Source organism: Sarcophilus harrisii, chromosome 5 (genome assembly GCF_902635505.1).
Source record: "Sarcophilus harrisii chromosome 5, mSarHar1.11, whole genome shotgun sequence".
Classification (NCBI taxonomy): Eukaryota; Metazoa; Chordata; class Mammalia; order Dasyuromorphia; family Dasyuridae; genus Sarcophilus; species Sarcophilus harrisii.
Window position 1 is genome coordinate 232,479,616 of NC_045430.1, and position 12,225 is coordinate 232,491,840.

Below are 12,225 nucleotides of genomic sequence, written 5' to 3' on the forward strand. Positions count from 1 at the left end.
TATGTACATCAATTGATATAAAAGTCAAGCATTAGAGATGGGAATGATTTTAGTTCCATGAAAAATGTAGACTGGCAAATAAAACAAGATGGATGGAACCTGTTGTGCATTTTGTCTAAATTACCTAGGCAGAAGTGAAGGAAAAAGCATTTCATTTTTTGGATGCCCAATTTATATTTCTACCAATATAAACACAGCTATGAAACAAGGGGAACCAAGCTCAGCCCAGTCTCAAAAAGCTTTACTCATTATTCACAATCAAAATCAGAATGTTGAAAGATAACAAGAGTTTAAATAAAAATAAAGAATGGCTTTTATATACATATGATTTCTCATAAAGGTTACATTTAAAAAGAAAATTTACTTATCAAAGAACATAATTCTCTACCACAAACACTGAACACCTAGTTATTTATTTATTATAAATTAATTTGTATTACTCTATATACCTGGCTGAGGGCCTCATATTCCAGCTGCTACCAATGTTGATCTCCAGATCACCCAGCAGGGAGCACTGTGTATGCACTGCAATCACCACCCTTTAAAGTGCATCCCATTCTAAATTGTCAACTTCGACCCTGCCCATTACCTCAAATTTTTGTCTCAATTCCAGAACCTGGATCTCCCAATTGGCAATCCAGAGAGTGCTGCTGTTGTGCCACAGTGATGGCCACTTTTAAATTTCTATGTATTAAAAAGTTGTATTTGTTTAATGTGACCTCTGGGCCTATTCCAAACATAACTCTACTGATATAGGCACATCTGGTCATTTCCCAAGGATTTAACTTTTATCCCTCCTCTTCAAGAACATACAAAGGAACCCTCAGTGTGCCCAAATGAGATGCAATAAGACTAAGCTAAACCTGTCCTCCAGCTATCATGTTTAAAGGATTATCCCGGCATGAATTTCCTCACAATTAGCATTTTTGTCAGAATACCATTCATAAAAATACAAATAGATAGCATTTGGCTCACTAACACCAAGCAAGATAGTTTTTTCAATGAAACAAAGCAAAGAAGGTTTATACCTTCTCCCAAATCATGAAACTTCTTTCTCATTTCTCCCCCTTTAAATCTAGACATACAACTCTTATCTGCTCAATTAAAAATCTGAAATAATCTTTTTTTTCCCCCATCACTGACTTTGTGGGGACCTGGTTTATAACCAAAAACAAAATAATGCTAAAAAGGTTGCCTACACTCAGAAAAAGGCCTTTCATGAACTCCCCCCAAAGACAGGCTTTCCCTTAAAAATAATAATTCTAAGATATAGTCATTGCAATTTAAAACACAAGAATGGGATAGAAAAAAGCCAAGAATGATCAATATTTAATATAATAATTTAATTAGTAGTACTAAATAACATGCAATTTATTAAAGTCTTTAGCAACTATAGCTTCAGACACAACAGCTATTGAAATAAAAGAAAAGGAATACTTACTGTCACTAGGGGTGCCCTGTTCTAGCAAAAACTGCTGTCCTTCACTCCACTGCCTCTCCAAAAGCTGCTCTATGCTGGCTGCTACTGGGGGCAGATTTTCCAAACTGCTGTTCCCTGATTGATCATAGCGAATCTGTAAGCTGCTTACAGGGGAGCTGTTGAAAATATTATAATTCATGCATTAAAAAGAAAGAAAATACTTGGAAGGAAGGTTCCACTAAAGTTTCTTACCTTGTTTTATTTAACCACTAATGGCTATATACCCACTTTTCCAGTATTTAGTTGTTTATGCTAGATGTCTCTGACATAAAATCTAACCAAAAATTTAATAACAAACCCCTTCGAATTTAACATGAAGTTAATATATTTGGAAATTAATTAAATACTATTTCAACTTAAACTACATAAATACAGCGTATAATCTCTAAATGGACTGGGGGGAAAAACACAACAAATTTGACTCTTTAAAATTTGCACAGTCCTTCAACCAAGTCCACTCAGCATAACAGTGTCAGTTTCTGCATGATTAAAAAGAGTTTATTCATCAGTCTCACCAAATTCTATTCCTGATAGCTTAAAAACAAAAACATCACAGGCATTTCACAGCTAGAGGTGCCTAAGTTAAGAAATATGTATATATATCCTGAATACTTTAAAATTCAATATCATTTTTATCATAATAGTTTACTAAAGTATGAAGAATTAAAACATGCAAATATCACACAAATTTAAGAAACATCAAGATCAAGGGTAAATTTTATCTTTCGTAGAAATGAAAATATATGAATATGTTGCCAAAAAAACAACCCCTTCCAAAATGGCTTATTATAGTTTAAAAGTCTCTTTTTTAATTAACATTTTAAATGTTGGTACTTTTTTTTTTTAAAAAAATTACTTATTAGACATGAATAAAAATTGTCAGATTTTTGGTATTTGGATGAATCTTTGTTGTTTTTCTGTATAATAATCCAAAACAATTGTAATCTTTGGAATAATGAATTATTTCTATAATTAATTAGTATGCATTTCAGATGGCAATTAACTTTAAATAAACATTAAATTGTAAATGAAATACTTAACATATCTACAAAACTATGAAATTTGACTTATAAAAAATTATCTCTTAGATCTTTATCTTAATGTCAAAAAAGACAGATATGAGTATATTTTCTGACACTATTTCCATAACGTATTCCTGAGATTTGAGGAAACAATGTACCAAAAAGAAACTTTTTTTACACGTTATTACTTAACCACAGATAGCAAATCAAAAAAGACAAGAAGGGCTAACTAAGTAGGCATGGAGACAAGAGTGATCCATAGATTTTAGAAGCTGGAAAGAACATCAAAGGTCATGTAGTTCAACCCCCTCACTTTCCATATGAAAAATGCTGCCTAAGGAGGAAGGTGATTTTTCCAAGGTCACACAGGAAGTAGGAGACCAGAGTTTCCATAGATTGCAGAGATCTCAGATTTGGGACTTTACTGATAGAAATCAGTTTTTAAAACAAGGGAATATATTCTTTGTTAAAGGAACATGAAGAAAGGAAATGTCTTTTTTAAAAAATAAAACTGAGTCAAAGGTAATATTTCCAGTTTTGGCAATAGCTCCTAGAAGGGAGACCAGGCAGATTAATTAAGCACTTCATAGCTAAATTTACTTCTTCCAAAGGAGGGGAGGGGAGGGGAAGGAACTCCAGCAGGCTCAACTGGGCAAAGTAAATTACTTGAAACTAACTGTGGACTACAAGAATAAACAATTATTAAAAAAAAAAAAAAAAAAACTAATCTCAATATACAGTTTGAACCATTTGAGGACATCTCTGAGAAAATGCAGGAAAAATAATTTGATATTTACATAGCCATCTAAGATTTTAGAATGCATTTTCTGCACAAAGGCTCTAGGAGAAAGGCTAATATCCTAAATATTATTTAATTTCTATAATCTTATAGATGGTAAAACTGAGGTTGAGGGTTTAAGGGACTTACCACCATCACTAGTAATGCATACATAAGTAGTAATGACTCCTAAGTAACTGAAAGTTTATGCAGCAAAAATTAAGAGAGTTTGCTATTACAATTTTTTTTCAATTAAAGTTTGAAATTACTGAAGAATCCAGTTTTTCTAAAATTTCATTTGTAGCCTGATGCAAGGTAGAGGTACCTGAGGTAGATCCTGAGATCCCTTCTACTGCTAATTCTGGGCTTAAATGATAGACTTAGTCAGAAAGAACATAAGAAGGAAGAGAAATAGAGTTAAGGTCTGAAGAGCTGATTACTGATGTAATGAAGAGAATTACTGATGTAAGTTATTTTAAGTCCTTCCTGAACTGAAGGGCTAGTCAACTTGTTCCATACAACCTTAAGCCTTAATTTTTCTGCTTCCCCCCCCCCCCCATGGATGAATTCAAATTCAAAACATTTTCTAACTCCTTAAAGGAGAAAATATGAAGCACTTATTTATGATATAAATACCAGGAGGTTATTGAAATGACCATTATTTATATTTTTTTATGTTTTAATTCATAATCCTTATTATAAGAATAAAGAGAGAAAAAGAGCCAGCAATACAGGGCTTTGAGTAGCAGGGTATAAGCTGAGTATTATTACTAAGGACTTTTTTTTTTTGGCTCCCAAAATTATACCCTAGAATTTCTAAGCTTACTCCCTTCAACTCAAATATTATAGGTTTATATAGTTTCTTTTATTATGGCAGTAGGAGGAGGTTATATAATATATAAAAGGGATGGCTATGTCTAGAATTTCCTTTTTCTTCCAAAAGCTTAACTTTCAATGTTTCTTGCCCCACCAAGTACAAGTGATCTGATGAAGCAGAGTAGGGGCACACTCAAAACTTCATTTACTGAAATTCTGGGAGTTTTAGCATGGCCCTTGTTTGTAAGGCAAGAGTATGATTGGACACGTATTTGATCCTAAAATGTAGAAATACTTCAGACTTTCAGATAATCACTAAAATTATATCAGAAAAGATGTCACATTGATACCAGAAAATAGTTTGCTAAAATATCCCAATCCCACTGTGAATAGCCTGTAATCTACCAAGACAAAAGGGAATATCTATATCACCAAGGTCACAGAACCATTGGTGTGCTTTACCAGAGAATCTACAGAATTTTACAATTTATAAAGGGACTGAAAAGAAGCTTAGAGATTATATATCAGGGGTAAATAAACTTGGTATGGCCTGCAAGCTAAGAATAGTTTAAGTTTATTTTTTTTTTTTTACATTTTTAAAAAATAAAATAAAATTATATTTTAAAATGTAAAATAAATAAACGAATGAAAAAATTATTAGCTCCCAGGTAAGACCAAAACAGGAGGTCACAACTATACTTAGTTCACAAGCTGTAGGTTGCTGACCCCCTCATCTAATCTAACACCATCATTTTATAGAGGAGATATTGGAGTAATTAACATTTTTACAAAATAAGTATTTCATTTGATCCTTAAAACAAGCTTGGGAGGTGGGTACTATTATTACCTCCAATTTACATATGAGAAAACAAAGGAAGACAGGAGTTTAAATGACTTGCCCAGGGTCATACAGGTTAAGTATATGAGGCTGAATTGGAACTCTGCTTTTCCAGAATCTAGGTCCAGCACTCTAATTACTCCACCACCTACAGCTACATCAAGTAGACTGTTCTTTTCACTGCAACCTTTTTCCTTTACTTAAATCTCAATCTATCTTTTCACTGGCAAAGGGACCTCCTTATGAGGAAATTCCCTCCATTCAAGCAAGCAAGTGACTTCTGCTATTCACCTGGAATCAAACAGCCAAGTCAGAGGGAAGACAGAGCTCTTGACTCTGAGACCATGCAGCCTAACATAGACACATTCTAAATATTTAATAATATAATTAAAAGATTTTCCAAGATTTCAAAGAATGTTCTGGGCCATAATCTTACGTACTGATGTAAAACACTTTATACAAAGTGTACCAGAAGTTTTCATAAAATTGTTATTTGATAATCTGCATCTTTTGATAAACATTATACGATACATTAGCATGAAGTCCATAGAAATGATTTGGGTTTTAAAAAAAATAGATTCTGAACAGGGTTGAGTGGTTCAAACAGAAATTTATTTTAAAATCAAATTTTCTCTATATTCATTTTACTCTGTAAAACAAATTAGTTCAATTTTACAAAAAAGTCTTATATTAATCTAGTGCAATTAAGTGGATTTTTTTTAACTACATATTTTACAACAAAAATAAGCAATTGAAAAAATCCTGAAAGATTAGATTTTATCATCAGGCAAAAATAAAAACGATAAACACAGACAAACTAAGAGCAATTATAAGCTTAAGAGAAGGTATTCCTTTTAACTTGTAAATATAATCATGTGTTTAAATTAACACCCACATAAATTTAAAGCTATTTTTCTTGTCAGTCTGGACAAAACATTTATCTACATAATTCTTTATGGTCTCACATAAGTATATGCGACTGATAAGAGATAAAGAAGTTTCCAAACCTCGGCATGTTTCCTTTGCCTTCACTCTACAGTGTAAATAATGCTTACCGTGGTGAGAGGCTTCCTCTGGGTGAGCTTCCCCTGCCAACAAGGCTGCGGCTATTGTCTCCAAGATCTGGATCTGCAGTGTAAATATTTCATAGCTGATAAAGTGACTCTCACTAGATAAGAGGTTTTAAGCTGCTGCTCTGATTTTTCCCTAAAACATATATTAGACCTTAAGCACTACCTCTGCAGTTACTACAAAGGTAAAAGAACTAATATGTTGCTAGTTTAAAATTGCTGAACTGTAGCATGTAAGGCGTTGTCCCTACACGTTTCTGTGGGTGGAGAAGGCCATGGATTATGTTCAGTTCTTTCATTCTTTTCAATTTTACAGCACGGAAGCGTGGTTTGCATTTGCAGTGCCCTCCCCTCAGCCACTTTTAATTTCTACGGTGAAAGTAATGAATCACAGCTGTGGACAGCTCATCTGTATGCTTATCACAGCAAATCCTGATGCTTTGTATTTTTTAACACTTTCCATCCCAAGACAAGTCATAAAACACCTAATGCTTTATATGTTGACCCTCATGAGTCTAATATGAATAGTTAGATCAGGATTTAATATTACCCAGACATCATTTTTTTCTTTTCTCTTCAAATTAGTATGAAAAATTCACTGAACAAAATAAAGAAACACTTTTAAAAGTAGTTTAAAATTCTATTTCACTAGCTAACACAAAATCCTTTCCATTGGTAAAATTGAAATGGATGATTTTCCCTATGGCCTCTCAGTTAAATAACAACCCTATCTGGCCCCCTTCAAGGTTGTCCTCCCCTTATTCTGAGTCAAGTGACCTCTGACCCCTTAGAAGGCAAAGACATGACTGATCCATTCTTGGTAAACTGCTAAACCCATTCCCTTCCCCCAAACAGGCAAGACTACTTGGACATGTCAACAAATCCTTAAGGATGGAATGAAACAAAGCAAATCCAGTGGCTCATTAAAACAGGAGAAGAGGAAAATGCTACAAAATGTCAACTGGTAAATATTCACAGGATTACTAAACATTGTAGAAGTTCTCTAACAGGATTTTTTTTTTTAAACCAAGTTTGTGTAATGCAATTTCATGAATTATGCAAATAAAGGTTTAGGCCTTTCACAGAGAAACCTCGTGTTATGTTACTTTCATTGCGCAGAACTGAGAACTGAACACATCAATCACAGAAGTCACAGGAGACGCTGCTGCATTCCTGCCTGCTGATGGCTCTGCTTAAACATTTACATTTCAGACAGTAAAAAATGCACATGGCTATTCTGTGGCACAGCAGAGCATTTACTTCCAACTGTGATTCTTTTGGGGAGGGGGGAAAAAAAAAATCACACAATTCTTTAGTAACTATACTACTAGAGTTTACAAATAAAATTTGAAACTTACCTGTTTGATTGTTTTCTGAGTGAGCTATAAGAGTTGCCATTGCTGAATTTGGATTTAGTCTATTGCCATACATATGGGATGGACCTAGACTTAAAGAAGATCCAGATAGAGTATTTGCCTAAATGGAAAAAAAGTGCAAAAATAAATAACTTGTATTTTGGCAGCTTTTACTAGTTATTACTTTTTTAATTTTTTTCAAACAAACCTTGTTACCAGGTACTGTGTCCTCACAGATACATCAACTAATAAAAGTTTATCTGAAAAAACATTAAGATTATGATTTCTAATGATAATCTTATTAAGGCATTTACCAAAAAAGGGCAGGTAGACAACAGATGTCTCACAAATGCCTGGGTCCCTGACATCACAAGCTGACTGGAGAGGTCAAAAGGTCTCACTTCCAGCTCAACATCTAGTCTCACAGGCCATATTTCCTTTGCTTTGCTCTGTCATTAGTAAAACCTGCACAGTATTTTGTAACTTCCTGTTCTGATACAGAAGCCTGGTAAGGTGTTTTTTTTTTTTTTTGGGGGGGGGGGGAAGGGGAGTTGTGGTGTTTTGTTTTGTTTTTATTTTAAAAGAAAGCAAACAGGCATCACAAGTATGTTTTCTATACAATACAGGGCTCACCGAATCGCAGCTTTGCCCTGACCCCATATAAGGCACTGTATTTTTGGCAGCTGGCCAGCTCGACTTACTGAAGAGCTCGTCCAAAGTTTGTAATTCATTCATGTTGCTAACCACAATTCTGAAGGCCTCTACTGGGACTTGTGCCAAACAAGCGAAAATGAACCCTTAAACAGATGAAGCAAAGGAGGCTGGCCAAAGTCTTGCATAATCCAATGTAATAAAAATGCCTTCTTCACTGGGCTGCATGCTTTCTCCCTTTCGAAGAATCCTACCAGCCTTAAAATGCTACCTTTGGAAAGGACATCATCACATTCACTCAGATGAATGGGGTTCTGATATGAAATTCTAACTGGCCCAGAATATATTTTTCATATAATTGATCCATAAAATATCCCTCATTTTATACAGATATTTTAAAACAGGAAAAAGAAGACATCTCAATTTGACTTCGAAGAACTGAAGTATTTTTAATTTTGAAAAGTCAAACACGTGATATAGGATGACGTTTATAACCATGCACTAGAGACCAAGACGACATAGTAGTTATTACTAGCAAAATTTTACAGGACTAAAACGGTATTTCTGAAAGGAATCATACCCAGCCATTACATTTTGGCTCCTGGCCAACTTATTAAGTATGATAAATGGACTTCTATAATTCACAGGAATGCTTTCAGTGATGCAGAATTCAGTTCATGTTTTTTATTGTTCCATACTGTAGACCTTATAGTTCACAATTTCATGTAGCTTTAAGTTCAATCTGTCAATTTTGTGTTTCATTTGTCCTCTTAATTGAAGATTTGCATAAGAATCTATTAAGTTCACAATATGTCTTGTTTAACAATCAATTAGTGGCCTCAAAAAAGGAGATAAAAATTCCAAAATAAGAACACTCTATATTAGATGTTAACAAATATTCCTCTTATACAAGTCAAACAGAACACAATTCCCAATATATATTACATAACCAAAAATACAGTCCTACCCGATTCATTTGACTACTGAGAATTAGAACTAAGCAATAAATGTCTTTAAGAAGTCAAAAGAGATATTATGAAATATCTATACAACTATACATATATCTATACAACTATATATCTAAGCAATTCCTCAGGGACTATCTAGTTTTGCTTTGCAAGAAAATTTTCTTAAGTTGGGTCTTCTGCTTTTCAAACCACAAAAGACAGTTAAAGGACCGTGCTGCATGTAAGCACACCGACATGAACAAGAAATGGCAAATGATGGCAAGGAGAGAAAAAGATAATCCAAGGAGAGCCCGCACAAAAAAGAAAACAAAACAAAATGAAAACCCCAACACCACAGTCTGAGACAACTGAGATAGGAGTAACCAAAAAATGAAAGTCTTGAACATCTTAATAAATCCTGAGAACATGACTGTATTACAGCCAAGTGTAATAACTGATATTATAATGATGACCTTAATCAAGAAAAGGTTAAATTGTGTAATATATTTTTAAAAGATTTCCATTAAAATGACTAAAAATTTTTAAAACAGCAATGATTAAAGAGGTACAGCTGAGTCTTAAAAAAAATCACTGAAGAATTATTTGTTCTCTGAGAGTTCCAGATATTTGAGGTTTTACTGTGTTGTGAAATTCTACAACTAAAAAGATCTGTTCAGAACACATTTTTTTTAATCTACAGATTTTAAAATCATGACTACTATAGTATTAGCATATCTAATTAAGTAATCTTTAAATAGAAAATATATCCTGACTTTCCCTGGTTTTTTTTAAATTCCATATTTCTACTGAACACTATTTAACTACAGAGCAAACAACTACTCGTTTTGACTAAGTATTTTCCATTTCAACAGACTTTGAGCTACTTGTCATCTTTTGATCAATAATTCTAAAATATACTGAGAGAACTGCATAGGAATTGCTGAGACAATATGAAGTTTCTGAAGACTTTGGACTAGAGTAAGAAAAGGGTTTAAAATAGATACTAAAATTTTGTGATGAGATAATGGATTTAGTGGGAGTAATAATAAAAAGAATAACAAAAACAATTCACATTTTATAGCACTAAGGCAGGCAACCTGCTGAAAGGACTATTCTGAATTTTAAAAAAGGATTAAGGAAATAGAAAAGTTCATTAATAAGTTGAAGATAAAGAAACATTAATGGGGAATTATAAAGGATATAGATAATTTGGTATGAAAGAAGATGTATATAAGAAATATTAAAAACCCAATGGACACATCTTTTTTGTATAGTGCCAGTTATAGTGAACTAAGAGCAAGGTTTTTAACCTAAAGTCACAGCCTACAACACAAACACAAGAGCTAGCAGGCAAAGTTATGCCTGACAGATAAGCTGCTCTTGGTTTTCAGACCTACCTCACAGACAGCCCACTTTCAGACAATCTAAGTTTGTTCTACTTGAGCCCAGTCTTCATCTGGGTGGCAGCTTGGAATGAATTTTATCTTCCAGAAAGGTCAAAGTTACACTGTTAAATAAGAAGACCATGATTCCAGTTCTGGCTCCTCTTATTTTGGAAGATACAGATGATCCCCCAGTGGGGCCATAACTAAAATAGCTATGCTTGACATGGATTTGGGAAGGTGATGTCAAATTTTAAATTACCAGCACCTTGAGAAGGTACAACAAAGCTCTAAAATTCAGGGATGTGTGAAGTTATTTTTTAAATTAATCTAACAACTGTATCTAATAACAATGGATTTCCTTTGTAATCCAATATATCTTATTTTATGCTTTTAAAAATATTATTCTGAGAAATCCATAAGGCTTTTTTATCACACTGCCAAAGGGATGCATAAAGGAAAAAACTGATTCTTCTAGTTTGGGAGATTTTTAAAATCACCCTTAAAATGGCAAAATTTATATACAAAATATGAAAAAGGTAAGTATTTTCCTACAAGCTAAGGGGAAGATATAGTTCATTTGTAAAGGAGCAATATTTTGGATTATACAGAGCAATTCATAAATAACGAGAAAGATAAGAAGAACTGGAATATAATATATGAAAATACAAAGGAAACCCAACTCATATCCAAGGATAACGTTCTGAATAGTTGAACATTTTTAAAAAGAAACATTTAAAATCAGTGACTAATAATCATATCCCAATTGGAAAGCAAAAGAACAGTAGGTATAGATAAACAAGATCTAAAAGTAACCAAACATATTTACTTAGTGATCACTAAATCTAAGAACAAAGACTTCTGTGATAAGAGCTCTTTATATGACAAGTTCTTTGCAAAAACAGATAAGCATTTTTCCATTAGAAAAAAATTAAACCTGCTATCCAGATAGCCTCCCCACCAAAAAAAAAAAAAAAAAAAAAAAATTAAATACTGTTTTTTTTTTTTAAATGAGGGAACAAGATGAAACATAACACAGAAAAGCTAATACACTTGTGTCAGTCAGTAAACATGTATTGTCTTCTAGGTGCCAGACATCGTGCTATAAAGCACAATAGTAGAAACAAAGATACAAAGGTAGAAGACAGTCCCCTACATAGGTAGAAGGCAGTCCCTGCCCTCTAGGCCCTCACACTCTAAGGGGGAAGACAACAATGCACCAACAAAGTAGTGGAGATAAAAAGGAAATCACCCATCCAGGGAAGGAACTGACATCAAAGGGGATTCTAGCACAGAATCAGGAGGGAGAGAACTCCAGGTCTAGAGGACTAGCCTGGGTAAATATTTCTTGTTCAAGGAACATCAAGGAGGCCAGTGCCAACATTGCCTCTCTTGCGAGGGGGCAGGGTTGGCCCGGCTGACAGAAGTCAACCAGAGGAAAATGGCCAGAATGGCGAGAGAGAGCGCAAGCAGCAGACTACCCCAATGGGCAAGGTCTGCACCAGGGGCATGGCGGTGCCAGAGGAGAGGAGGGGGCGGGCAGAAGACAGGACCTGAAGATGACATGACTGAAAGGCAGCGGGAAGTCAGGAAAAGGGCAGGATGTGGGGGAAAGACAGCCCACTTCCCTTAGCACTTATATGGACAGCCTCACCATTGCTTCCTATTCCCATTTAATAGGTGCTAAGATGAAGATGTTCTGAAATGTTAGGAGGCTTTCATCTACAAAGACTTTATGGCTGGGTTCTAGATCAGATATTTTCTGACTCTTAAGTAAGTGTCCTTTGAACTATTTACTCTAAGTCTCTCAAGGTGATGCAAAAAACATGTGTACTATGCTTCTGTAGGCCACATGTTTATTACACAAATCTTGGCACACTGTGAAG

The 12,225-nt window shown here is 34.2% G+C and overlaps 1 protein-coding gene across 5 annotated transcripts in view; it reads right to left on the reverse strand.

Moving 5' to 3' along the window:
• MLLT10 (MLLT10 histone lysine methyltransferase DOT1L cofactor) overlaps positions 1–12,225 on the reverse strand; it is a 205,086-nt gene that overhangs the window by 8,294 nt on the left and 184,567 nt on the right. For all 5 annotated transcript variants that reach the window (XM_031939880.1, XM_031939876.1, XM_031939879.1 and 2 more), the window contains 3 exons: positions 7,363–7,480; positions 5,990–6,062; positions 1,442–1,596 (listed from right to left, as the gene is read on the reverse strand). In XM_031939880.1, the coding sequence (XP_031795740.1) occupies positions 1,442–1,596; positions 5,990–6,062; positions 7,363–7,480 (346 nt within the window). The remainder of the gene's footprint in view (positions 1–1,441; positions 1,597–5,989; positions 6,063–7,362; positions 7,481–12,225) is intronic.